Here is a 27,767-nt window from a genome sequence, read left to right as displayed (position 1 = left end):
CACAGGGGCCAGGCCGCGTGGGAGAGGGACCACTCCCGGGAAAGCTGAAACATCTCCAGCCCCGAGCAACGTCCTTCGCCCTGTTTTCCAGACCTAAGACTTCAGACCGTCATCACATCCTGACAGGATTCGGGTTGGTTTATCTGTGCCTTCACCTGAACCGTATTCACTGTGCCAGGCCCAGCGCCAGGAAGGCCAGCTTCGTGGCGTGGGCAACCTGGTTGCCGTGTGGCTCCCTCCCGCTCGTTCAGAGGTACCGAGATGAAGCAGCTGTCCAGAGCTGGTTTCTTTGCCAGCCTGAGGTCAAACTTTTCCAAAGGGGTGTGTTCGATCCTGTACAGCGCATCCTCAGGGCCAGTGCCGTAAGCTGGGTTAACCCCCAGAGAGAAGCTGTCCGGTTCAGGAAAGCCGCGCACAGTAGCCGTCTGGTTGGACTTGGGCGAGCTGGGTTTGGACGAGACCTCGGGAGAGTCCTCGCCTGGCTCTACCTTCCGAAAGCAGTAACGGGCCAACACACTGATGAAGAACATCTCCACGATGACAGCGTAATGGAAGATAACTGCGGGACGGACAGAGGAAGAGGGTTACAGCGTAACCTACAGGAGACGGTCCCCATCTCATTACGTAGAGACTGCAATCGGTCTGTTCTCGCAACACAAGAGGCTATCCGGCGACATACGACCCGACCCAGCTCAACTCTTCCCAAGACAAACCAATCCCCACCAAACCCGACACGACACAAGTCAACCCACTCCACCCCAACCCAACACCACACAACGTGACCAAACCCGACACAACCCACTCCACCCCAACCCAACACCGCACAACGTGACCAAACCCGACACAACCCACTCCACCCCAACCCAACACCGCACAACGCAACCAAACCTGACACAACCCAACTCAACCCACTCCACCTCAACCCAACACCGCACAACGCAACCGAACCCAACACAACCCACTCCACCCCAACCCAACACCACACAACGTGACCAAACCCGACACAACCCACTCCACCCCAACCCAACACCGCACAACGTGACCAAACCCGACACAACCCACTCCACCCCAACCCAACACCGCACAACGCAACCAAACCTGACACAACCCAACTCAACCCACTCCACCTCAACCCAACACCGCACAACGCAACCGAACCCAACACAACCCAATCCACCCCAACCCAGCACCGCACAACGTGACCAAACCCGACACTACCCAACTCAACCCCAACCCAACACCGCACAACGCGACCAAACCCGACACGACCCAACTCAACCCACTCCACCCCAACCCAACACCGCACAACGCAACCAAACCCGACACAACCCAACTCAACCCACTCCACGCCAACCCACACCGCACAACGCAACCAAACCCGAAACAACCCACTCCACCTCAACCCAACACCGCACAACGCAACCAAACCCGACATGACCCAACTCAACCCACTCCACCCCAATCCAACACCGCACAACGCAACCAAACCCGACACAACCAAACTCAACCCACTCCACCCCAACCCAACACCTCACAGCGCAACCAAACCCGACACAACCCAACTCAACCCACTCCACCTCAACCCAACACCGCACAACGCAACCGAACCCAACACAACCCAATCCACCCCAACCCAGCACCGCACAACGTGACCAAACCTGACACTACCCAACTCAACCCCAACCCAACACCGCACAACGCGACCAAACCCGACACGACCCAACTCAACCCACTCCACCCCAACCCAACACCGCACAACGCAACCAAACCCGACACAACCCAACTCAACCCACTCCACGCCAACCCACACCGCACAACGCAACCAAACCCGAAACAACCCACTCCACCTCAACCCAACACCGCACAGCGCAACCAAACCCGACATGACCCAACTCAACCCACTCCACCCCAACCCAACACCGCACAACGCAACCAAACCCGACACAACCCAACTCAACCCACTCCATGCCAACCCACACCGCACAACGCAACCAAACCCGAAACAACCCACTCCACCTCAACCCAACACCGCACAGCGCAACCAAACCCGACATGACCCAACTCAACCCACTCCACCCCAACCCAACACCGCACAACGCAACCAAACCCGACACAACCCAACTCAACCCACTCCACCCCAACCCAACACCTCACAGCGCAACCAAACCCGACACGACCCAACTCAACCCACTCCACCCCAACCCAACACCGCACACCGCAACCAAACCCGACACGACCCAACTCAACCCACTCCACCTCAACCCAACACCGCACAACGCAACCAAACCCGACACGACCCAACTCAACCCACTCCACCCCAACCCAACACCGCACACCGCAACCAAACCCGACACGACCCAACTCAACCCACTCCACCCCAACCCAACACCGCACAACGCAACCAAATCCGACACGACCCAACTCAACCCACTCCACCCAACCCAACACCGCACACCGCAACCAAACCCGACATAACCCAACTCAACCCACTCCACCCCAACTCAACACCGCACAGCGCAACCAAACCCGACACGACCCAACTCAACCCACTCCACCCCAACCCAACACCGCACACCGCAACCAAACCCGACGCGACCCAACTCAACCCACTCCACCCCAACTCAACACCGCACAGCGCAACCAAACCCGACACGACCCAACTCAACCCACTCCACCCCAACCCAACACCGCACAACGCAACCAAACCCGACTCAACCCACTCCACCCCAACCCAACACCGCACAACGCAACCAAACCCGACACAACCCAACTCAACCCACTCCACGCCAACCCACACCGCACAACGCAACCAAACCCGAAACAACCCACTCCACCTCAACCCAACACCGCACAGCGCAACCAAACCCGACATGACCCAACTCAACCCACTCCACCCCAACCCAACACCGCACAACGCAACCAAACCCGACACAACCCAACTCAACCCACTCCACCCCAACCCAACACCTCACAGCGCAACCAAACCCGACACAACCCAACTCAACCCACTCCACCCCAACCCAACACCGCACAGCGCAACCAAACCCGACATGACCCAACTCAACCCACTCCACCCCAACCCAACACCGCACAACGCAAACAAACCCGACACGACCCAACTCAACCCACTCCACCCCAACCCAACACCGCACACCGCAACCAAACCCGACACGACCCAACTCAACCCACTCCACCCCAACCCAACACCGCACAACGCAACCAAACCCGACACAACCCAACTCAACCCACTCCGCCCCAACCCAACACCGCACAACGCAAACAAACCCGACATGACCCAACTCAACCCACACCACCCCAACTCAACACCGCACAGCGCAACCAAACCCGACATGACCCAACTCAACCCACTCCACCCCAACCCAACACCGCACAACGCAACCAAACCCGACACGACCCAACTCAACCCACTCCACCCCAACCCCACACCGCAACCAAACCCGACATAACCCAACTCAACCCACTCCACCCCAACCCAACACCGCACAACACAAACAAACCCGACACGACCCAACTCAACCCACTCCACCCCAACTCAACACCACACAGCGCAACCAAACCCGACACGACCCAACTCAACCCACTCCACCCCAACCCAACACCGCACAACGCAACCAAACCCGACACAACCCAACTCAACCCACTCCACGCCAACCCACACCGCACAACGCAACCAAACCCGAAACAACCCACTCCACCTCAACCCAACACCGCACAACGCAACCAAACCCGACATGACCCAACTCAACCCACTCCACCCCAATCCAACACCGCACAACGCAACCAAACCTGACACAACCCAACTCAACCCACTCCACCCCAACCCAACACCTCACAGCGCAACCAAACCCAACACTACCCAACTCAACCCACTCCACCCCAACCCAACACCGCACAACGCAACCAAACCCGACACGACCCAACTCAACCCACTCCACCCCAACCCAACACCGCACACCGCAACCAAACCCGACACGACCCAACTCAACCCACTCCACCCCAACCCAACACCGCACAACGCAACCAAACCCGACACGACCCAACTCAACCCACTCCACCCCAACCCAACACCGCACACCGCAACCAAACCCGACACGACCCAACTCAACCCACTCCACCCCAATCCAACACCGCACAACGCAACCAAACCCGACACGACCCAACTCAACCCACTCCACCCCAACCCAACACCGCACACCGCAACCAAACCCGACATAACCCAACTCAACCCACACCACCCCAACTCAACACCGCACAGCGCAACCAAACCCGACATGACCCAACTCAACCCACTCCACCCCAACCCAACACCGCACAACGCAACCAAACCCGACACGACCCAACTCAACCCACTCCACCCCAACCCAACACCGCACACCGCAACCAAACCCGACATAACCCAACTCAACCCACTCCACCCCAACCCAACACCGCACAACACAAACAAACCCGACACGACCCAACTCAACCCACTCCACCCCAACTCAACACCACACAGCGCAACCAAACCCGACACGACCCAACTCAACCCACTCCACCCCAACCCAACACCGCACAACGCAACCAAACCCGACACAACCCAACTCAACCCACTCCACGCCAACCCACACCGCACAACGCAACCAAACCCGAAACAACCCACTCCACCTCAACCCAACACCGCACAACGCAACCAAACACGACATGACCCAACTCAACCCACTCCACCCCAATCCAACACCGCACAACGCAACCAAACCCGACACAACCCAACTCAACCCACTCCACCCCAACCCAACACCTCACAGCGCAACCAAACCCGACACTACCCAACTCAACCCACTCCACCCCAACCCAACACCGCACAACGCAACCAAACCCGACACGACCCAACTCAACCCACTCCAACCCAACCCAACACCGCACACCGCAACCAAACCCGACACGACCCAACTCAACCCACTCCACCCCAACCCAACACCGCACAACGCAACCAAACCCGACACGACCCAACTCAACCCACTCCACCCCAACCCAACACCGCACACCGCAACCAAACCCGACACGACCCAACTCAACCCACTCCACCCCAACCCAACACCGCACAACGCAACCAAACCCGACACGACCCAACTCAACCCACTCCACCCCAACCCAACACCGCACACCGCAACCAAACCCGACATAACCCAACTCAACCCACTCCACCCCAACTCAACACCGCACAGCGCAACCAAACCCGACATGACCCAACTCAACCCACTCCACCCCAACCCAACACCGCACAACGCAACCAAACCCGACACGACCCAACTCAACCCACTCCACCCCAACTCAACACCGCACAGCGCAACCAAACCCGACACGACCCAACTCAACCCACTCCACCCCAACCCAACACCGCACACCGCAACCAAACCCGACACGACCCAACTCAACCCACTCCACCCCAACCCAACACCGCACAACGCAACCAAACCCGACACGACCCAACTCAACCCACTCCACCCCAACCCAACACCGCACACCGCAACCAAACCCGACATAACCCAACTCAACCCACTCCACCCCAACTCAACACCGCACAGCGCAACCAAACCCGACATGACCCAACTCAACCCACTCCACCCCAACTCAACACCGCACAGCGCAACCAAACCCAAAACAACCCACTCCACCTCAACCCAACACCACACAGCGCAACCAAACCCGACATGACCCAACTCAACCCACTCCACCCCAACCCAACACCGCACAACGCAACCAAACCCGACACGACCCAACTCAACCCACTCCACCCCAACTCAACACCGCACAGCGCAACCAAACCCGACACGACCCAACTCAACCCACTCCACCCCAACCCAACACCGCACACCGCAACCAAACCCGACACGACCCAACTCAACCCACTCCACCCCAACCCAACACCGCACAACGCAACCAAACCCGACACGACCCAACTCAACCCACTCCACCCCAACCCAACACCGCACACCGCAACCAAACCCGACATAACCCAACTCAACCCACTCCACCCCAACTCAACACCGCACAGCGCAACCAAACCCGACATGACCCAACTCAACCCACTCCACCCCAACCCAACACCGCACAACGCAAACAAACCCGACACGACCCAACTCAACCCACTCCACCCCAACTCAACACCGCACAGCGCAACCAAACCCGACACGACCCAACTCAACCCACTCCACCCCAACCCAACACCGCACACCGCAACCAAACCCGACACAACCCAACTCAACCCACTCCACCCCAACTCAACACCGCACAGCGCAACCAAACCCGACACGACCCAACTCAACCCACTCCACCCCAACCCAACACCGCACAACGCAACCAAACCCGACACAACCCAACTCAACCCACTCCACCCCAACCCAACACCGCACAACGCAACCAAACCCGACACAACCCAACTCAACCCACTCCACGCCAACCCACACCGCACAACGCAACCAAACCCGAAACAACCCACTCCACCTCAACCCAACACCACACAGCGCAACCAAACCCGACATGACCCAACTCAACCCACTCCACCCCAACCCAACACCGCACAACGCAAACAAACCCGACACGACCCAACTCAACCCACACCACCCCAACTCAACACCGCACAGCGCAACCAAACCCGACACGACCCAACTCAACCCACTCCACCCCAACCCAACACCGCACAACGCAACCAAACCCGACACGACCCAACTCAACCCACTCCACCCCAACCCAACACCGCACACCGCAACCAAACCCGACATAACCCAACTCAACCCACTCCACCCCAACCCAACACCGCACAACGCAACCAAACCCGACACGACCCAACTCAACCCACTCCACCCCAACTCAACACCGCACAGCGCAACCAAACCCGACACGACCCAACTCAACCCACTCCACCCCAACCCAACACCGCACAACGCAACCAAACCCGACACGACCCAACTCAACCCACTCCACCCCAACTCAACACCGCACAGCGCAAACAAACCCGACACAACCCAACTCAACCCACTCCACCCCAACTCAACACCGCACAGCGCAACCAAACCCGACATGACCCAACTCAACCCACTCCACCCCAACCCAACACCGCACAACGCAACCAAACCCGACACGACCCAACTCAACCCACTCCACCCCAACCCAACACCGCACAACACAAACAAACCCGACACGACCCAACTCAACCCACTCCACCCCAACTCAACACCACACAGCGCAACCAAACCCGACACGACCCAACTCAACCCACTCCACCCCAACCCAACACCGCACAACGCAACCAAACCCGACACAACCCAACTCAACCCACTCCACGCCAACCCACACCGCACAACGCAACCAAACCCGAAACAACCCACTCCACCTCAACCCAACACCGCACAACGCAACCAAACACGACATGACCCAACTCAACCCACTCCACCCCAATCCAACACCGCACAACGCAACCAAACCCGACACAACCCAACTCAACCCACTCCACCCCAACCCAACACCTCACAGCGCAACCAAACCCGACACTACCCAACTCAACCCACTCCACCCCAACCCAACACCGCACAACGCAACCAAACCCGACACGACCCAACTCAACCCACTCCAACCCAACCCAACACCGCACACCGCAACCAAACCCGACACGACCCAACTCAACCCACTCCACCCCAACCCAACACCGCACAACGCAACCAAACCCGACACGACCCAACTCAACCCACTCCACCCCAACCCAACACCGCACACCGCAACCAAACCCGACACGACCCAACTCAACCCACTCCACCCCAACCCAACACCGCACAACGCAACCAAACCCGACACGACCCAACTCAACCCACTCCACCCCAACCCAACACCGCACACCGCAACCAAACCCGACATAACCCAACTCAACCCACTCCACCCCAACTCAACACCGCACAGCGCAACCAAACCCGACATGACCCAACTCAACCCACTCCACCCCAACCCAACACCGCACAACGCAACCAAACCCGACACGACCCAACTCAACCCACTCCACCCCAACTCAACACCGCACAGCGCAACCAAACCCGACACGACCCAACTCAACCCACTCCACCCCAACCCAACACCGCACACCGCAACCAAACCCGACACGACCCAACTCAACCCACTCCACCCCAACCCAACACCGCACAACGCAACCAAACCCGACACGACCCAACTCAACCCACTCCACCCCAACCCAACACCGCACACCGCAACCAAACCCGACATAACCCAACTCAACCCACTCCACCCCAACTCAACACCGCACAGCGCAACCAAACCCGACATGACCCAACTCAACCCACTCCACCCCAACCCAACACCGCACAACGCAAACAAACCCGACACGACCCAACTCAACCCACTCCACCCCAACTCAACACCGCACAGCGCAACCAAACCCGACACGACCCAACTCAACCCACTCCACCCCAACCCAACACCGCACACCGCAACCAAACCCGACACAACCCAACTCAACCCACTCCACCCCAACTCAACACCGCACAGCGCAACCAAACCCGACACGACCCAACTCAACCCACTCCACCCCAACCCAACACCGCACAACGCAACCAAACCCGACACGACCCAACTCAACCCACTCCACCCCAACCCAACACCGCACAACGCAACCAAACCCGACACAACCCAACTCAACCCACTCCACGCCAACCCACACCGCACAACGCAACCAAACCCGAAACAACCCACTCCACCTCAACCCAACACCACACAGCGCAACCAAACCCGACATGACCCAACTCAACCCACTCCACCCCAACCCAACACCGCACAACGCAACCAAACCCGACACGACCCAACTCAACCCACTCCACCCCAACTCAACACCGCACAGCGCAACCAAACCCGACACGACCCAACTCAACCCACTCCACCCCAACCCAACACCGCACACCGCAACCAAACCCGACACGACCCAACTCAACCCACTCCACCCCAACCCAACACCGCACAACGCAACCAAACCCGACACGACCCAACTCAACCCACTCCACCCCAACCCAACACCGCACACCGCAACCAAACCCGACATAACCCAACTCAACCCACTCCACCCCAACTCAACACCGCACAGCGCAACCAAACCCGACATGACCCAACTCAACCCACTCCACCCCAACCCAACACCGCACAACGCAAACAAACCCGACACGACCCAACTCAACCCACTCCACCCCAACTCAACACCGCACAGCGCAACCAAACCCGACACGACCCAACTCAACCCACTCCACCCCAACCCAACACCGCACACCGCAACCAAACCCGACACAACCCAACTCAACCCACTCCACCCCAACTCAACACCGCACAGCGCAACCAAACCCGACACGACCCAACTCAACCCACTCCACCCCAACCCAACACCGCACAACGCAACCAAACCCGACACAACCCAACTCAACCCACTCCACCCCAACCCAACACCGCACAACGCAACCAAACCCGACACAACCCAACTCAACCCACTCCACGCCAACCCACACCGCACAACGCAACCAAACCCGAAACAACCCACTCCACCTCAACCCAACACCACACAGCGCAACCAAACCCGACATGACCCAACTCAACCCACTCCACCCCAACCCAACACCGCACAACGCAAACAAACCCGACACGACCCAACTCAACCCACACCACCCCAACTCAACACCGCACAGCGCAACCAAACCCGACACGACCCAACTCAACCCACTCCACCCCAACCCAACACCGCACAACGCAACCAAACCCGACACGACCCAACTCAACCCACTCCACCCCAACCCAACACCGCACACCGCAACCAAACCCGACATAACCCAACTCAACCCACTCCACCCCAACCCAACACCGCACAACGCAACCAAACCCGACACGACCCAACTCAACCCACTCCACCCCAACTCAACACCGCACAGCGCAACCAAACCCGACACGACCCAACTCAACCCACTCCACCCCAACCCAACACCGCACAACGCAACCAAACCCGACACGACCCAACTCAACCCACTCCACCCCAACTCAACACCGCACAGCGCAAACAAACCCGACACAACCCAACTCAACCCACTCCACCCCAACTCAACACCGCACAGCGCAACCAAACCCGACATGACCCAACTCAACCCACTCCACCCCAACCCAACACCGCACAACGCAACCAAACCCGACACGACCCAACTCAACCCACTCCACCCCAACCCAACACCGCACAGCGCAACCAAACCCGACACAACCCAACTCAACCCACTCCACCCCAACCCAACACCGCACACCGCAACCAAACCCGACACAACCCAACTCAACCCACTCCACCCCAACTCAACACCGCACAGCGCAACCAAACCCGACATGACCCAACTCAACCCACTCCACCCCAACCCAACACCGCACAACGCAACCAAACCCGATACGACCCAACTCAACCCACTCCACCCCAACCCAACACCTCACAACGCAACCAAACCCGGCAGGACACAACTCAACCCACTCCACCCCAACCCAACACCTCACACCACAACCAAACCCGACACGACCCAACTCAACACCGCATCCAAACCCGACACGACCCAACTCAACCCACTCCACCTCAACCCAACACCGCACACCGCAACCAAACCCGACACAACCCAACTCAACCCACTCCACCCCAACCCAATCCCAACCAAACCCAACACAACCCAACTCAACCCACTCCACCCCAACCCAATCCCAACCAAACCCAACACGATCCAACTCAACCCACTCCACCCCAACCCAAACCCAACCAAACCCGACACAACCCAACTCAACCCACTCCACCCCAACCCAACACCGCACAACGCGACCAAACCCAACATGACCCAACTCAACCCACTCCACCCCAACCCAACACCGCACAGTGCAACCAAACCCAACACGACCCAACTCAACCCACTCCACCACAACCTAACACCGCACAGTGCAACCAAACCTGACACGACCCAACTCAACCCACTCCACCCCAACCCAATCCCAACCAAACCCGACACGACCCAACTCAACACCGCAACCAAACCCGACATGACCCAACTCAACCCACTCCACCTCAACCCAACACCGCACAGCGCAACCAAACCCGACACGAGCCAACTCAACCCACTCCACCCCAACCCAACACCGCACACCGCATCCAAACCCGACACGACCCAACTCAACCCACTCCACCCCAACCCAACACCGCACACAACGTAACACGACACGACCCAACTCAACACCGCAACCAAACCCGACATGACCCAACTCAACCCAACACCGCACACCGCAACCAAACCCAACACGACCCAACTCAACCCACTCCACCTCAACCCAACACCACACAACGCAACCAAACCCGACACGACCCAACTCCACCCCAACCCAACACCACACACCGCAACCAAATCCGACACGACCCAACTCCACCCCAACCCAACACCACACACCACGACCAAACCCAACACTACCCAACTCAACCCACTCCACCCCAACCCAACACCTCACACTGCAACCAAACCCGACACTACCCAACTTAACCCACTCCACCCCACAACCAAACCCGACACTACCCAACGCAACCCACTCCACCCCAACTCAACCCCACAACCAAACCCGACACGACCCAACTCAACCCATTCCATCCCTTAATCCAACCCAACCCCAACACAAAAGAACACAACTAAACCCAACCCAACATAACTCAACTCAAGTCATCCCAACTCATCCCACCCCAACACAACCCCAGCCCAATACAACTCAACCCAACCCAATACGACCCAATTTAACCCACTCCACCGCAACCTATTTCCACCCCAGCCCAACCCCAACACTATACAACTCAACCCAACTCAACTCTTCACAACTCATCCCTGCACAACTCAACCCTAACCCAACACAACTCAACAAACCCAACATGACCTAATTCAATCCACTCCAGCCCAACTCATCCCACCCCAACCCAACCCCAACACAACTCAACCCAACATGACTCAACTCAACTCTTCCCAACTCGTCCCAGCCCAACCCAACTCCAAACCAATGCTACACAACTCAACCTAACCCAACCCAATATGACCCAACTCAACTCGTCCCACCCCAACACAACACAACTCAACCCAACCCAACAAAGCTTAAGATTAGAGTGGTGCTGGAAAAACACAGCAGGTTAGGCAGCATCTGAGGAACAGGAAAATTGACAGTTTGGGCAGAAGCCCTTCATCAGGAATGAGGCTCATTCTCAATGAAGGGCTCTTGCCTGAAACATGAATTTTCCTACACCTCGGATGCTGGATGGGGTGACCTGCTGTGCTTTTCCAGCACTACTCTAATATTGACTCTGATCTCCAGCATTCCTCACTTTCGCCAACAAAACTCAACCCAACCCGACACGACCCAACACAACCCAACCCACCCTGACCCAACTCAATCCAACCCAACACAGCTCAACCCAAAACAACCCATTCGACCCCAACTCAACTCAACCCAACTCATCCCACCGCAACCTAACACAATCAACTCAACTCATCCCAACCCAACTCATCCTCCCCCAACCCAGCCTGACCCAACTCAACCCAACCCAGCTCAACCCACATTATCCTACCCCCATCCAAACTCAACACAACTCATCCCAACTCAATTCAATCCAATCCATCCCACCTCAACCCAAACCAACTCAATGCAACCCAACTCCTCCCACCCCAACTCATCCCAATCCAGCTCAACTCATCCCAACTCAATTCAAATCAACTCATTGCAACTGAACTCATCCCACCCCATCCAGCCCAGCACAACCCACTCCAACACAGCACCACACTCTCCAGCTGAAAAACCGAAAACCCTTATCGCCCAAGCTTGTTGCCAACTCAGTAAAGGCCAGCTCATCTTTCTAAATGTAGCAACTCCCTATGTCTGGGGGTGGGGGGAGCCATGATGGCAGCAGCATATCGACCCTGCCCCCACCCCACCTCTCCCCCCCCCCCCCCCCCCCCCCGTCCAGTCCAGTCCCGTACCCACTGCCCTGTTTCCCGTGAAGACAGCGGACTTACTCTGAGAGCGCATGTCGACCGAGAAGGGTGGGAAGCAGGGGATGACACCGAGTGCCCCCATGGTCTCCAGAATACCACTCTGAAGGCCAAAGAGCACCAGCACCACGATGATGCAGATGAACTTGCCCTGGAGGCCGTAGCCATGGAGCGAGTTCTTCGTAGCCTTGTAGTACAAGAGGTAGCCGTAGAAAGAGACGAAGGTGGACACACCAATGGTGATGTTGACGTAGGAGTTGGGGTTCATGAAAGCGACCTGTGGACAACAGAGAAATGTCACCGCTGATTGTTCAACCCGTCGGGTATACTGACACTTCCACACTCCTGTGGCTCATCTTGGCCTACTTTCCCACTTGCTCCTTTGATTCCACTGCGGGACCAGACCCCTGTCTCTCTCCCCCTGTGAGACCAGACCCCTGTCTCTCCCACTGCGGGACCAGACCCCTGTCTCTCTCCCCCTGTGAGACCAGACCCCTGTCTCTCTCCCCCTGTGAGACCAGACCCCTGTCTCTCTCTCCCCCTGTGAGACCAGACCCCTGTCTCTCTCCCCCTGTGAGACCAGACCCCTGTCTCTCTCCCTGTGAGACCAGACCCCTGTCTCTCTCTCCCCCTGTGAGACCAGACCCCTGTCTCTCCCCCTGTGAGACCAGACCCCTGTCTCTCTCCCTGTGAGACCAGACCCCTGTCTCTCCCCCTGTGAGACCAGACCCCTGTCTCTCCCCTGTGAGACCAGACCCCTGTCTCTCTCCCCCTGTGAGACCAGACCCCTGTCTCTCTCCCCCTGTGAGACCAGACCCCTGTCTCTCTCTCCCCCTGTGAGACCAGAGCCCTGTCTCTCTCCCTGTGAGACCAGACCCCTGTCTCTCTCCCTATGAGACCAGACCCCTGTCTCTCTCTCCCCCTGTGAGACCAGACCCCTGTCTCTCCCCCTGTGAGACCAGACCCCTGTCTCTCTCCCCCTGTGAGACCAGACCCCTGTCTCTCTCTCCCCCTGTGAGACCAGAGCCCTGTCTCTCTCCCTGTGAGACCAGACCCCTGTCTCTCTCCCCCTGTGAGACCAGACCCCTGTCTCTCTCCCTGTGAGACCAGACCCCTGTCTCTCTCTCCCCCTGTGAGACCAGACCCCTGTCTCTCCCCCTGTGAGACCAGACCCCTGTCTCTCCCTGTGAGACCAGACCCCTGTCTCTCTCCCTGTGAGACCAGACCCCTGTCTCTCTCTCCCCCTGTGAGACCAGACCCCTGTCTCTCTCCCCCTGTGAGACCAGACCCCTGTCTCTCTCTCCCCCCTGTGAGACCAGACCCCTGTCTCTCTCCCCCTGTGAGACCAGACCCCTGTCTCTCTCCCCCTGTGAGACCAGACCCCTGTCTCTCTCTCCCCCCTGTGAGACCAGACCCCTGTCTCTCTCCCCCTGTGAGACCAGACCCCTGTCTCTCTCCCCCTGTGAGACCAGACCCCTGTCTCTCTCTCCCCCTGTGAGACCAGACCCCTGTCTCTCCCCCTGTGAGACCAGACCCCTGTCTCTCTCCCCCTGTGAGACCAGACCCCTGTCTCTCCCCCTGTGAGACCAGACCCCTGTCTCTCTCCCCCTGTGAGACCAGACCCCTGTCTCTCTCCCTGTGAGACCAGACCCCTGTCTCTCTCTCCCTGTGAGACCAGACCCCTGTCTCTCTCTCTCCCTGTGAGACCAGACCCCTGTCTCTCTCTCCCCTGTGAGACCAGACCCCTGTCTCTCTCTCCCCCTGTGAGACCAGACCCCTGTCTCTCTCTCCCCCTGTGAGACCAGACCCCTGTCTCTCTCCCTGTGAGACCAGACCCCTGTCTCTCTCCCCCTGTGAGACCAGACCCCTGTCTCTCTCCCCTGTGAGACCAGACCCCTGTCTCTCTCCCTGTGAGACCAGACCCCTGTCTCTCTCCCCCTGTGAGACCAGACCCCTGTCTCTCCCCCTGTGAGACCAGACCCCTGTCTCTCTCCCCCTGTGAGACCAGACCCCTGTCTCTCTCCCCCTGTGAGACCAGACCCCTGTCTCTCTCCCCCTGTGAGACCAGACCCCTGTCTCTCTCCCCCTGTGAGACCAGACCCCTGTCTCTCTCTCCCTGTGAGACCAGACCCCTGTCTCTCTCCCCCTGTGAGACCAGACCCCTGTCTCTCTCTCCCCCTGTGAGACCAGACCCCTGTCTCTCTCCCCCTGTGAGACCAGACCCCTGTCTCTCTCTCCCCCTGTGAGACCAGACCCCTGTCTCTCTCCCCCTGTGAGACCAGACCCCTGTCTCTCTCTCCCCCTGTGAGACCAGACCCCTGTCTCTCTCCCCCTGTGAGACCAGACCCCTGTCTCTCTCTCCCCCTGTGAGACCAGACCCCTGTCTCTCTCCCCCTGTGAGACCAGACCCCTGTCTCTCTCCCCCTGTGAGACCAGACCCCTGTCTCTCTCTCCCTGTGAGACCAGACCCCTGTCTCTCTCCCTGTGAGACCAGACCCCTGTCTCTCTCCCCCTGTGAGACCAGACCCCTGTCTCTCTCCCCCTGTGAGACCAGACCCCTGTCTCTCTCCCCCTGTGAGACCAGACCCCTGTCTCTCTCCCCCTGTGAGACCAGACCCCTGTCTCTCTCCCCCTGTGAGACCAGACCCCTGTCTCTCTCCCCCTGTGAGACCAGACCCCTGTCTCTCTCCCCCTGTGAGACCAGACCCCTGTCTCTCTCCCCCTGTGAGACCAGACCCCTGTCTCTCTCCCCCTGTGAGACCAGACCCCTGTCTCTCTCCCCCTGTGAGACCAGACCCCTGTCTCTCCCCCTGTGAGACCAGACCCCTGTCTCTCTCCCCCTGTGAGACCAGACCCCTGTCTCTCCCCCTGTGAGACCAGACCCCTGTCTCTCTCCCCCTGTGAGACCAGACCCCTGTCTCTCTCCCCCTGTGAGACCAGACCCCTGTCTCTCTCCCCCTGTGAGACCAGACCCCTGTCTCTCTCTCCCTGTGAGACCAGACCCCTGTCTCTCTCTCCCTGTGAGACCAGACCCCTGTCTCTCTCCCCCTGTGAGACCAGACCCCTGTCTCTCCCCCCTGTGAGACCAGACCCCTGTCTCTCTCCCCCTGTGAGACCAGACCCCTGTCTCTCTCCCCCTGTGAGACCAGACCCCTGTCTCTCCCCCTGTGAGACCAGACCCCTGTCTCTCTCCCCCTGTGAGACCAGACCCCTGTCTCTCTCCCCCTGTGAGACCAGACCCCTGTCTCTCTCCCCCTGTGAGACCAGACCCCTGTCTCTCTCCCCCTGTGAGACCAGACCCCTGTCTCTCTCCCCCTGTGAGACCAGACCCCTGTCTCTCCCCCTGTGAGACCAGACCCCTGTCTCTCTCCCCCTGTGAGACCAGACCCCTGTCTCTCCCCCTGTGAGACCAGACCCCAGTCTCTCTCCCCCTGTGAGACCAGACCCCTGTCTCTCTCCCCCTGTGAGACCAGACCCCAGTCTCTCCCCCTGTGAGACCAGACCCCTGTCTCTCCCCCTGTGAGACCAGACCCCTGTCTCTCTCCCCTGTGAGACCAGACCCCTGTCTCTCTCCCCCTGTGAGACCAGACCCCTGTCTCTCCCTGTGAGACCAGACCCCTGTCTCTCCCCCTGTGAGACCAGACCCCTGTCTCTCTCTCCCCCTGTGAGACCAGACCCCTGTCTCTCCCCCTGTGAGACCAGACCCCTGTCTCTCTCTCCCCCTGTGAGACCAGACCCCTGTCTCTCTCTCTCCCCCCTGTGAGACCAGACCCCTGTCTCTCCCCCTGTGAGACCAGACCCCTGTCTCTCTCTCCCCTGTGAGACCAGACCCCTGTCTCTCTCCCCCTGTGAGACCAGACCCCTGTCTCTCTCCCCCTGTGAGACCAGACCCCTGTCTCTCTCCCCCTGTGAGACCAGACCCCTGTCTCTCCCCCTGTGAGACCAGACCCCTGTCTCTCCCCCTGTGAGACCAGACCCCTGTCTCTCTCCCCCTGTGAGACCAGACCCCTGTCTCTCCCTGTGAGACCAGACCCCTGTCTCTCCCCCTGTGAGACCAGACCCCTGTCTCTCCCCCTGTGAGACCAGACCCCTGTCTCTCTCCCTGTGAGACCAGACCCCTGTCTCTCTCTCCCCCTGTGAGACCAGACCCCTGTCTCTCTCTCCCCCTGTGAGACCAGACCCCTGTCTCTCTCCCCCTGTGAGACCAGACCCCTGTCTCTCTCTCCCTGTGAGACCAGACCCCTGTCTCTCTCCCTATGAGACCAGACCCCTGTCTCTCCCCCTGTGAGACCAGACCCCTGTCTCTCTCCCTGTGAGACCAGACCCCTGTCTCTCTCTCCCCCTGTGAGACCAGACCCCTGTCTCTCTCCCCCTGTGAGACCAGACCCCTGTCTCTCTCTCTCCCTGTGAGACCAGACCCCTGTCTCTCCCCCTGTGAGACCAGACCCCTGTCTCTCCCCCTGTGAGACCAGACCCCTGTCTCTCCCCCTGTGAGACCAGACCCCTATCTCTCTCCCTGTGAGACCAGACCCCTGTCTCTCTCTCCCTGTGAGACCAGACCCCTGTCTCTCTCCCTGTGAGACCAGACCCCTGTCTCTCCCCCTGTGAGACCAGACCCCTGTCTCTCCCCCTGTGAGACCAGACCCCTGTCTCTCTCCCTGTGAGACCAGACCCCTGTCTCTCTCCCCCTGTGAGACCAGACCCCTGTCTCTCTCTCCCCCTGTGAGACCAGACCCCTGTCTCTCTCCCTATGAGACCAGACCCCTGTCTCTCTCCCTGTGAGACCAGACCCCTGTCTCTCTCCCTGTGAGACCAGACCCCTGTCTCTCTCTCTCCCTGTGAGACCAGACCCCTGTCTCTCTCCCTGTGAGACCAGACCCCTGTCTCTCTCTCCCTGTGAGACCAGACCCCTGTCTCTCCCCCTGTGAGACCAGACCCCTGTCTCTCTCTCCCCCTGTGAGACCAGACCTCTGTCTCTCTCCCTGTGAGACCAGACCCCTGTCTCTCTCTCCCTGTGAGACCAGACCCCTGTCTCTCTCCCCCTGTGAGACCAGACCCCTGTCTCTCCCCCTGTGAGACCAGACCCCTGTCTCTCCCCCTGTGAGACCAGACCCCTGTCTCTCTCCCCCTGTGAGACCAGACCCCTGTCTCTCCCCCTGTGAGACCAGACCCCTGTCTCTCCCCCTGTGAGACCAGACCCCTGTCTCTCCCCCTGTGAGACCAGACCCCTGTCTCTCTCCCCCTGTGAGACCAGACCCCTGTCTCTCTCCCTGTGAGACCAGACCCCTGTCTCTCCCTGTGAGACCAGACCCCTGTCTCTCTCTCTCCCTGTGAGACCAGACCCCTGTCTCTCCCCCCCTGTGAGACCAGACCCCTGTCTCTCTCTCCTGTGAGACCAGACCCCTGTCTCTCTCTCCCTGTGAGACCAGACCCCTGTCTCTCTCTCCCTGTGAGACCAGACCCCTGTCTCTCCCCCTGTGAGACCAGACCCCTGTCTCTCTCTCCCCTGTGAGACCAGACCCCTGTCTCTCTCTCCCTGTGAGACCAGACCCCTGTCTCTCTCTCCCTGTGAGACCAGACCCCTGTCTCTCTCTCCCCCTGTGAGACCAGACCCCTGTCTCTCCCCCTGTGAGACCAGACCCCTGTCTCTCTCCCCCTGTGAGACCAGACCCCTGTCTCTCTCTCCCCTGTGAGACCAGACCCCTGTCTCTCTCTCCCTGTGAGACCAGACCCCTGTCTCTCTCTCCCCCTGTGAGACCAGACCCCTGTCTCTCTCTCTCCCTGTGAGACCAGACCCCTGTCTCTCTCCCCCTGTGAGACCAGACCCCTGTCTCTCTCCCCCTGTGAGACCAGACCCCTGTCTCTCTCCCCCTGTGAGACCAGACCCCTGTCTCTCCCCCTGTGAGACCAGACCCCTGTCTCTCTCTCCCTGTGAGACCAGACCCCTGTCTCTCTCTCCCCCTGTGAGACCAGACCCCTGTCTCTCTCTCCCTGTGAGACCAGACCCCTGTCTCTCTCTCCCTGTGAGACCAGACCCCTGTCTCTCTCTCCCTGTGAGACCAGACCCCTGTCTCTCTCCCCCTGTGAGACCAGACCCCTGTCTCTCTCTCCCTGTGAGACCAGACCCCTGTCTCTCTCCCCCCTGTGAGACCAGACCCCTGTCTCTCTCCCCCTGTGAGACCAGACCCCTGTCTCTCTCCCTGTGAGACCAGACCCCTGTCTCTCTCTCCCTGTGAGACCAGACCCCTGTCTCTCTCTCCCCCTGTGAGACCAGACCCCTGTCTCTCTCCCCCTGTGAGACCAGACCCCTGTCTCTCTCCCCCTGTGAGACCAGACCCCTGTCTCTCTCTCCCCCTGTGAGACCAGACCCCTGTCTCTCCCCCTGTGAGACCAGACCCCTGTCTCTCCCCTGTGAGACCAGACCCCTGTCTCTCTCTCCCCCTGTGAGACCAGACCCCTGTCTCTCTCCCTGTGAGACCAGACCCCTGTCTCTCTCTCCCCCTGTGAGACCAGACCCCTGTCTCTCTCTCCCTGTGAGACCAGACCCCTGTCTCTCTCTCCCCCTGTGAGACCAGACCCCTGTCTCTCTCCCCCTGTGAGACCAGACCCCTGTCTCTCTCCCCCTGTGAGACCAGACCCCTGTCTCTCTCCCCCTGTGAGACCAGACCCCTGTCTCTCTCCCCCCTGTGAGACCAGACCCCTGTCTCTCTCCCCTGTGAGACCAGACCCCTGTCTCTCTCCCCCTGTGAGACCAGACCCCTGTCTCTCTCCCCCTGTGAGACCAGACCCCTGTCTCTCTCTCCCTGTGAGACCAGACCCCTGTCTCTCTCCCTGTGAGACCAGACCCCTGTCTCTCTCTCTCCCCTGTGAGACCAGACCCCTGTCTCTCTCTCCCCCTGTGAGACCAGACCCCTGTCTCTCTCCCCCTGTGAGACCAGACCCCTGTCTCTCTCCCCTGTGAGACCAGACCCCTGTCTCTCTCCCTGTGAGACCAGACCCCTGTCTCTCTCTCCCCCTGTGAGACCAGACCCCTGTCTCTCTCTCCCCCTGTGAGACCAGACCCCTGTCTCTCTCTCCCCCTGTGAGACCAGACCCCTGTCTCTCTCTCCCCCCTGTGAGACCAGACCCCAGTCTCTCTCCCCCTGTGAGACCAGACCCCTGTCTCTCTCCCTGTGAGACCAGACCCCTGTCTCTCTCTCCCTGTGAGACCAGACCCCTGTCTCTCTCCCCTGTGAGACCAGACCCCTGTCTCTCCCCCTGTGAGACCAGACCCCTGTCTCTCTCTCCCTGTGAGACCAGACCCCTGTCTCTCTCCCCCTGTGAGACCAGACCCCTGTCTCTCTCTCCCCCTGTGAGACCAGACCCCTGTCTCTCCCCCTGTGAGACCAGACCCCTGTCTCTCTCTCCCCCTGTGAGACCAGACCCCTGTCTCTCTCTCCCCCTGTGAGACCAGACCCCTGTCTCTCCCCCTGTGAGACCAGACCCCTGTCTCTCCCCCTGTGAGACCAGACCCCTGTCTCTCTCCCCCTGTGAGACCAGACCCCTGTCTCTCTCTCCCCTGTGAGACCAGACCCCTGTCTCTCTCTCCCTGTGAGACCAGACCCCTGTCTCTCTCCCCCTGTGAGACCAGACCCCTGTCTCTCCCCCTGTGAGACCAGACCCCTGTCTCTCTCCCCCTGTGAGACCAGACCCCTGTCTCTCTCCCCCTGTGAGACCAGACCCCTGTCTCTCCCCCTGTGAGACCAGACCCCTGTCTCTCTCCCCCTGTGAGACCAGACCCCTGTCTCTCCCCCTGTGAGACCAGACCCCTGTCTCTCTCCCCCTGTGAGACCAGACCCCTGTCTCTCTCCCCCTGTGAGACCAGACCCCTGTCTCTCTCCCCCTGTGAGACCAGACCCCTGTCTCTCTCTCCCTGTGAGACCAGACCCCTGTCTCTCTCTCCCTGTGAGACCAGACCCCTGTCTCTCTCCCCCTGTGAGACCAGACCCCTGTCTCTCCCCCTGTGAGACCAGACCCCTGTCTCTCTCCCCCTGTGAGACCAGACCCCTGTCTCTCTCCCCCTGTGAGACCAGACCCCTGTCTCTCTCTCCCTGTGAGACCAGACCCCTGTCTCTCTCTCCCCCTGTGAGACCAGACCCCTGTCTCTCTCCCCCTGTGAGACCAGACCCCTGTCTCTCCCCCTGTGAGACCAGACCCCTGTCTCTCTCCCCCTGTGAGACCAGACCCCTGTCTCTCTCCCCCTGTGAGACCAGACCCCTGTCTCTCCCCCTGTGAGACCAGACCCCTGTCTCTCTCCCCCTGTGAGACCAGACCCCTGTCTCTCTCCCCCTGTGAGACCAGACCCCTGTCTCTCTCCCCCTGTGAGACCAGACCCCTGTCTCTCTCCCCCTGTGAGACCAGACCCCTGTCTCTCTCCCCCTGTGAGACCAGACCCCTGTCTCTCCCCCTGTGAGACCAGACCCCTGTCTCTCTCCCCCTGTGAGACCAGACCCCTGTCTCTCTCCCCCTGTGAGACCAGACCCCTGTCTCTCTCCCCCTGTGAGACCAGACCCCTGTCTCTCTCTCCCTGTGAGACCAGACCCCTGTCTCTCCCCCTGTGAGACCAGACCCCTGTCTCTCTCCCCCTGTGAGACCAGACCCCTGTCTCTCCCCCTGTGAGACCAGACCCCAGTCTCTCTCCCCCTGTGAGACCAGACCCCTGTCTCTCTCCCCCTGTGAGACCAGACCCCAGTCTCTCCCCCTGTGAGACCAGACCCCTGTCTCTCCCCCTGTGAGACCAGACCCCTGTCTCTCTCCCCTGTGAGACCAGACCCCTGTCTCTCTCCCCCTGTGAGACCAGACCCCTGTCTCTCCCTGTGAGACCAGACCCCTGTCTCTCCCCCTGTGAGACCAGACCCCTGTCTCTCTCTCCCCTGTGAGACCAGACCCCTGTCTCTCCCCCTGTGAGACCAGACCCCTGTCTCTCTCTCCCCCTGTGAGACCAGACCCCTGTCTCTCTCTCTCCCCCCTGTGAGACCAGACCCCTGTCTCTCCCCCTGTGAGACCAGACCCCTGTCTCTCTCTCCCCTGTGAGACCAGACCCCTGTCTCTCTCCCCCTGTGAGACCAGACCCCTGTCTCTCTCCCCCTGTGAGACCAGACCCCTGTCTCTCTCCCCCTGTGAGACCAGACCCCTGTCTCTCCCCCTGTGAGACCAGACCCCTGTCTCTCCCCCTGTGAGACCAGACCCCTGTCTCTCTCCCCCTGTGAGACCAGACCCCTGTCTCTCTCTCTCCCTGTGAGACCAGACCCCTGTCTCTCCCCCTGTGAGACCAGACCCCTGTCTCTCCCCCTGTGAGACCAGACCCCTGTCTCTCCCCCTGTGAGACCAGACCCCTGTCTCTCTCCCTGTGAGACCAGACCCCTGTCTCTCTCTCCCTGTGAGACCAGACCCCTGTCTCTCTCCCTGTGAGACCAGACCCCTGTCTCTCCCCCTGTGAGACCAGACCCCTGTCTCTCCCCCTGTGAGACCAGACCCCTGTCTCTCTCCCTGTGAGACCAGACCCCTGTCTCTCTCCCCCTGTGAGACCAGACCCCTGTCTCTCTCTCCCCCTGTGAGACCAGACCCCTGTCTCTCTCCCTATGAGACCAGACCCCTGTCTCTCTCCCTGTGAGACCAGACCCCTGTCTCTCTCCCTGTGAGACCAGACCCCTGTCTCTCTCTCCCCCTGTGAGACCAGACACCTGTCTCTCTCCCTGTGAGACCAGACCCCTGTCTCTCTCCCTGTGAGACCAGACCCCTGTCTCTCTCTCCCTGTGAGACCAGACCCCTGTCTCTCCCCTGTGAGACCAGACCCCTGTCTCTCTCCCTGTGAGACCAGACCCCTGTCTCTCCCCCTGTGAGACCAGACCCCTGTCTCTCTCTCCTGTGAGACCAGACCTCTGTCTCTCTCCCCTGTGAGACCAGACCCCTGTCTCTCTCTCCCTGTGAGACCAGACCCCTGTCTCTCTCCCCCTGTGAGACCAGACCCCTGTCTCTCCCCCTGTGAGACCAGACCCCTGTCTCTCCCCCTGTGAGACCAGACCCCTGTCTCTCTCCCCCTGTGAGACCAGACCCCTGTCTCTCCCCCTGTGAGACCAGACCCCTGTCTCTCCCCCTGTGAGACCAGACCCCTGTCTCTCCCCCTGTGAGACCAGACCCCTGTCTCTCTCCCCCTGTGAGACCAGACCCCTGTCTCTCTCCCTGTGAGACCAGACCCCTGTCTCTCCCTGTGAGACCAGACCCCTGTCTCTCTCTCTCCCTGTGAGACCAGACCCCTGTCTCTCCCCCCCTGTGAGACCAGACCCCTGTCTCTCTCTCCTGTGAGACCAGACCCCTGTCTCTCTCTCCCTGTGAGACCAGACCCCTGTCTCTCCCCCTGTGAGACCAGACCCCTGTCTCTCTCTCCCCTGTGAGACCAGACCCTGTCTCTCTCTCTCCCTGTGAGACCAGACCCCTGTCTCTCTCCCCCTGTGAGACCAGACCCCTGTCTCTCTCTCCCTGTGAGACCAGACCCCTGTCTCTCCCCCTGTGAGACCAGACCCCTGTCTCTCTCTCCCCTGTGAGACCAGACCCCTGTCTCTCTCTCCCTGTGAGACCAGACCCCTGTCTCTCTCTCCCTGTGAGACCAGACCCCTGTCTCTCTCTCCCCCTGTGAGACCAGACCCCTGTCTCTCCCCCTGTGAGACCAGACCCCTGTCTCTCTCCCCCTGTGAGACCAGACCCCTGTCTCTCTCTCCCCTGTGAGACCAGACCCCTGTCTCTCTCTCCCTGTGAGACCAGACCCCTGTCTCTCTCTCCCCCTGTGAGACCAGACCCCTGTCTCTCTCTCTCCCTGTGAGACCAGACCCCTGTCTCTCTCCCCCTGTGAGACCAGACCCCTGTCTCTCTCCCCCTGTGAGACCAGACCCCTGTCTCTCTCCCCCTGTGAGACCAGACCCCTGTCTCTCCCCCTGTGAGACCAGACCCCTGTCTCTCTCTCCCTGTGAGACCAGACCCCTGTCTCTCTCTCCCCCTGTGAGACCAGACCCCTGTCTCTCTCTCCCTGTGAGACCAGACCCCTGTCTCTCCCCTGTGAGACCAGACCCCTGTCTCTCTCTCCCCCTGTGAGACCAGACCCCTGTCTCTCTCCCTGTGAGACCAGACCCCTGTCTCTCTCTCCCCCTGTGAGACCAGACCCCTGTCTCTCTCTCCCTGTGAGACCAGACCCCTGTCTCTCTCTCCCCCTGTGAGACCAGACCCCTGTCTCTCTCCCCCTGTGAGACCAGACCCCTGTCTCTCTCCCCCTGTGAGACCAGACCCCTGTCTCTCTCCCCCTGTGAGACCAGACCCCTGTCTCTCTCCCCCCCTGTGAGACCAGACCCCTGTCTCTCTCCCCTGTGAGACCAGACCCCTGTCTCTCTCCCTGTGAGACCAGACCCCTGTCTCTCTCTCTCCCCTGTGAGACCAGACCCCTGTCTCTCTCTCCCCCTGTGAGACCAGACCCCTGTCTCTCTCTCCCTGTGAGACCAGACCCCTGTCTCTCCCCCTGTGAGACCAGACCCCTGTCTCTCTCCCCTGTGAGACCAGACCCCTGTCTCTCTCCCTGTGAGACCAGACCCCTGTCTCTCCCCCTGTGAGACCAGACCCCTGTCTCTCTCCCTGTGAGACCAGACCCCTGTCTCTCTCTCCCCCTGTGAGACCAGACCCCTGTCTCTCTCTCCCCCTGTGAGACCAGACCCCTGTCTCTCTCTCCCCCTGTGAGACCAGACCCCTGTCTCTCTCTCCCCCTGTGAGACCAGACCCCTGTCTCTCTCTCCCCCCTGTGAGACCAGACCCCTGTCTCTCTCCCCCTGTGAGACCAGACCCCTGTCTCTCTCCCTGTGAGACCAGACCCCTGTCTCTCTCTCCCTGTGAGACCAGACCCCTGTCTCTCTCCCCTGTGAGACCAGACCCCTGTCTCTCCCCCTGTGAGACCAGACCCCTGTCTCTCTCTCCCTGTGAGACCAGACCCCTGTCTCTCTCCCCCTGTGAGACCAGACCCCTGTCTCTCTCTCCCCCTGTGAGACCAGACCCCTGTCTCTCCCCCTGTGAGACCAGACCCCTGTCTCTCTCTCCCCCTGTGAGACCAGACCCCTGTCTCTCTCTCCCCCTGTGAGACCAGACCCCTGTCTCTCCCCCTGTGAGACCAGACCCCTGTCTCTCCCCCTGTGAGACCAGACCCCTGTCTCTCCCCCTGTGAGACCAGACCCCTGTCTCTCTCCCCCTGTGAGACCAGACCCCTGTCTCTCTCTCCCCTGTGAGACCAGACCCCTGTCTCTCTCTCCCTGTGAGACCAGACCCCTGTCTCTCTCCCCCTGTGAGACCAGACCCCTGTCTCTCCCCCTGTGAGACCAGACCCCTGTCTCTCCCCCTGTGAGACCAGACCCCTGTCTCTCTCCCCCTGTGAGACCAGACCCCTGTCTCTCTCTCCCCTGTGAGACCAGACCCCTGTCTCTCTCCCCCTGTGAGACCAGACCCCTGTCTCTCTCCCCCTGTGAGACCAGACCCCTGTCTCTCCCCAGCCTGAAGCAGATCTGGGGCCACATTGCTCGGTGGGGAGGTTTCATATTCACACCCACTGACCCATCACCCCGCTGCTCTCGATACCTCTTGACCTCACCTCCACCCCAGTATATCGTCTTCTCGGGGGGGGGTGAGGGGATGGGGGAAGCTGTGAGTTCCCTGTTCCTCACCCTCTCTCACTCCTTCCCTGTTGACCTCTCTCTCTCGATCTCTCTGGTGAGTCGTGCTCACTTTCCAAGAAGCTACAACCTTTATTGAACAGCGAAGGGACCAGGTCTCAAGGCTGCGGTTACCTGGTCTTCTTCCTCGTTTGTATGTTCTTCAGTGACCAGATCCTCACCCCCACCCCCTCACCCCTCAGAGGCTATCAGCCCAGCGAGGTCCTCTTGATGTTTGATGGGGGGGACAGTGTAGAAGGAGCTTTACTCTGTATCTAACCCCGTGCTGTCCCTGTCCTGGGAGTGTTTGATGGGGGGACAGTGTAGAGGGAGCTTTACTCTGTATCTAACCCCGTGCTGTCCCTGTCCTGGGAGTGTTTGACAGGGGACAGTGTAGAGGGAGGTTTACTCTGTATCTAACCCCGTGCTGTCCCTGTCCTGGGAGTGTTTGACAGGGGACAGTGTAGAGGAAGCTTTACTCTGTATCTAACCCTGTGCTGTCCCTGTCCCTGGGAGTGTTTGATGGGGGACAGTGTAGAGTGAGCTTTACTCTGTATCTAACCCCGTGCTGTCCATGTCCTGGGAGTGTTTGGTGGGGACAGTGTAGAGGGAGCTTGACTCTGTATCTAACCCCGTGCTGTCCCTGGGAGTGTTTGATGGGGGACAGTGTAGAGGGAGCTTTACTCTGTGTCTAACCCCGTGCTGTCCCTGGGAGTGTTTGATGGAGGACAGTGTAGAGGGAGCTTTACTCTGTATCTAACCCGGTGCTGTCCCTGTCCCTGGGAGTGTTTGATGGGGGGACAGTGTAGAGGGAGCTTTATTCTGTATCTAACCCGGTGCTGTCCCTGTCCCTGGGAGTGTTTGATGGGGGGACAGTGTAGAGAGAGCTTTACTCTGTATCTAACCCCGTGCTATCCCTGTCCCTGGGAGTGTTTGATGGGGGGACAGTGTAGAGAGAGCTTTACTCTGTATCTAACTCTGTGTTGTCCCTGTCCTTGGGAGTGTTTGATGGGGGACAGTGTAGAGAGAGCTTTACTCTGTATCTAACCCCATGCTGTCCCTGTCCCTGGGAGTGTTTGATGGAGGGACAGTGTAGAGAGAGCTTTACTCTGTATCTAACCCCGTGCTGTCCCTGGGAGTGTTTGATGGAGGGACAGTGTAGAGGGAGCTTTACTCTGTCTCTAACCCCGTGCTGTCCCTGTCCCTGGGAGTGTTTGATGGGGGACAGTGTAGAGGGAGCTTTACTCTGTCTCTAACCCCGTGCTGTCCCTGGGAGTGTTTGATGGGGGACAGTGTAGAGGGAGCTGTACCTAACTCCGTGCTGTCCCACTATAAGGGTGGGTGAGCGAGTCTTTATGGATTTACTCACAGCTCCGTAATCGTATTTCCCGTCGCTCCACAGCACCAGTAACAGGAAGAAGAGGATAGTCCTGACAACAGATAACTGGAACACTGCGATGGTCATCCAGCTCAGATTCACACTCAGTAACACAAGGAGAAAGATCTGTCACCATTTATAGCTCACACCGAATCTCTGAGGCCAGCTCACCTTGACTGGACCCCTTATCAACACCCTCTGTACCTCCAGACCCAAATCTACACCCCCACCCAAACCGCGTCCCCTCCTCCAGCCCCCTACACCCCCTCCCTATCTCCGTCCCCTCCTCCAGCCCCCTACACCCCCTCCCTATCCCTGTCCCCTCCTCCAGCCCCTACACCCCCTCCCTATCTCCGTCCCCTCCTCCAGCCCCTACACCCCCTCCCTATCCCTGTCCCCTCCTCCAGCCCCTACACCCCCTCCCTATCTCTGTCCCCTCCTCCAGCCCCTACACCCCCTCCCTATCTCTGTCCCCTCCTCCAGCCCCTATACCCCCTCCCTATCTCTGTCCCCTCCTCCAGCCCCTACACCCCCTCCCTATCTCCGTCCCCTCCTCCAGCCCCTACACCCCCTCCCTATCCCTATCCCCTCCCCAGC

The 27,767-nt window shown here is 59.7% G+C and overlaps 1 protein-coding gene and 1 long non-coding RNA gene across 2 annotated transcripts in view; one reads left to right on the top strand and one right to left on the bottom strand.

The window, feature by feature from the left end:
* LOC140464195 (uncharacterized) overlaps positions 1–27,394 on the top strand; it is a 36,380-nt gene extending 8,986 nt beyond the window's left edge. The window contains exon 3 of the long non-coding RNA XR_011954874.1: positions 27,195–27,394. This is a non-coding gene — a long non-coding RNA (uncharacterized lncRNA). The remainder of the gene's footprint in view (positions 1–27,194) is intronic.
* Positions 65–27,311, bottom strand: LOC140464194 (organic solute transporter subunit alpha-like). Its single transcript, XM_072559045.1, has 3 exons — positions 27,162–27,311; positions 13,098–13,350; positions 65–559 (listed from the first exon to the last, which is right to left on the bottom strand). The coding sequence occupies exons 1-3, from the start codon at positions 27,255–27,257 to the stop codon at positions 102–104; spliced, it is 807 nt and encodes a 268-aa protein (XP_072415146.1). The 5' UTR covers positions 27,258–27,311; the 3' UTR covers positions 65–101.
* Positions 27,395–27,767: the final 373 nt, after the last annotated feature.

Source organism: Chiloscyllium punctatum, chromosome 39 (assembly GCF_047496795.1).
Source record: "Chiloscyllium punctatum isolate Juve2018m chromosome 39, sChiPun1.3, whole genome shotgun sequence".
NCBI classification, from domain to species: domain Eukaryota; kingdom Metazoa; phylum Chordata; class Chondrichthyes; order Orectolobiformes; family Hemiscylliidae; genus Chiloscyllium; species Chiloscyllium punctatum.
The sequence above is the reverse complement of the archived record's forward strand: the minus strand, read 5'-3'. Positions and strand labels throughout refer to the sequence as shown.

What these genes read in the sequence shown, in the direction of transcription:
- LOC140464194 (XM_072559045.1), bottom strand. Translation starts at nt 27,257, where the DNA reads ATGACCATCGCAGTGTTCCAGTTATCTGTTGTCAGGACTATCCTCTTC. An exon ending in GGAAATACGATTACGGAGCT is followed by an intron (nt 13,351 to 27,161) that starts GTGAGTAAATCC and finishes TGTTGTCCACAG; the next exon opens with GTCGCTTTCATGAACCCCAA. An exon ending in GGTCGACATGCGCTCTCAGA is followed by an intron (nt 560 to 13,097) that starts GTAAGTCCGCTG and finishes TCCGTCCCGCAG; the next exon opens with TTATCTTCCATTACGCTGTC.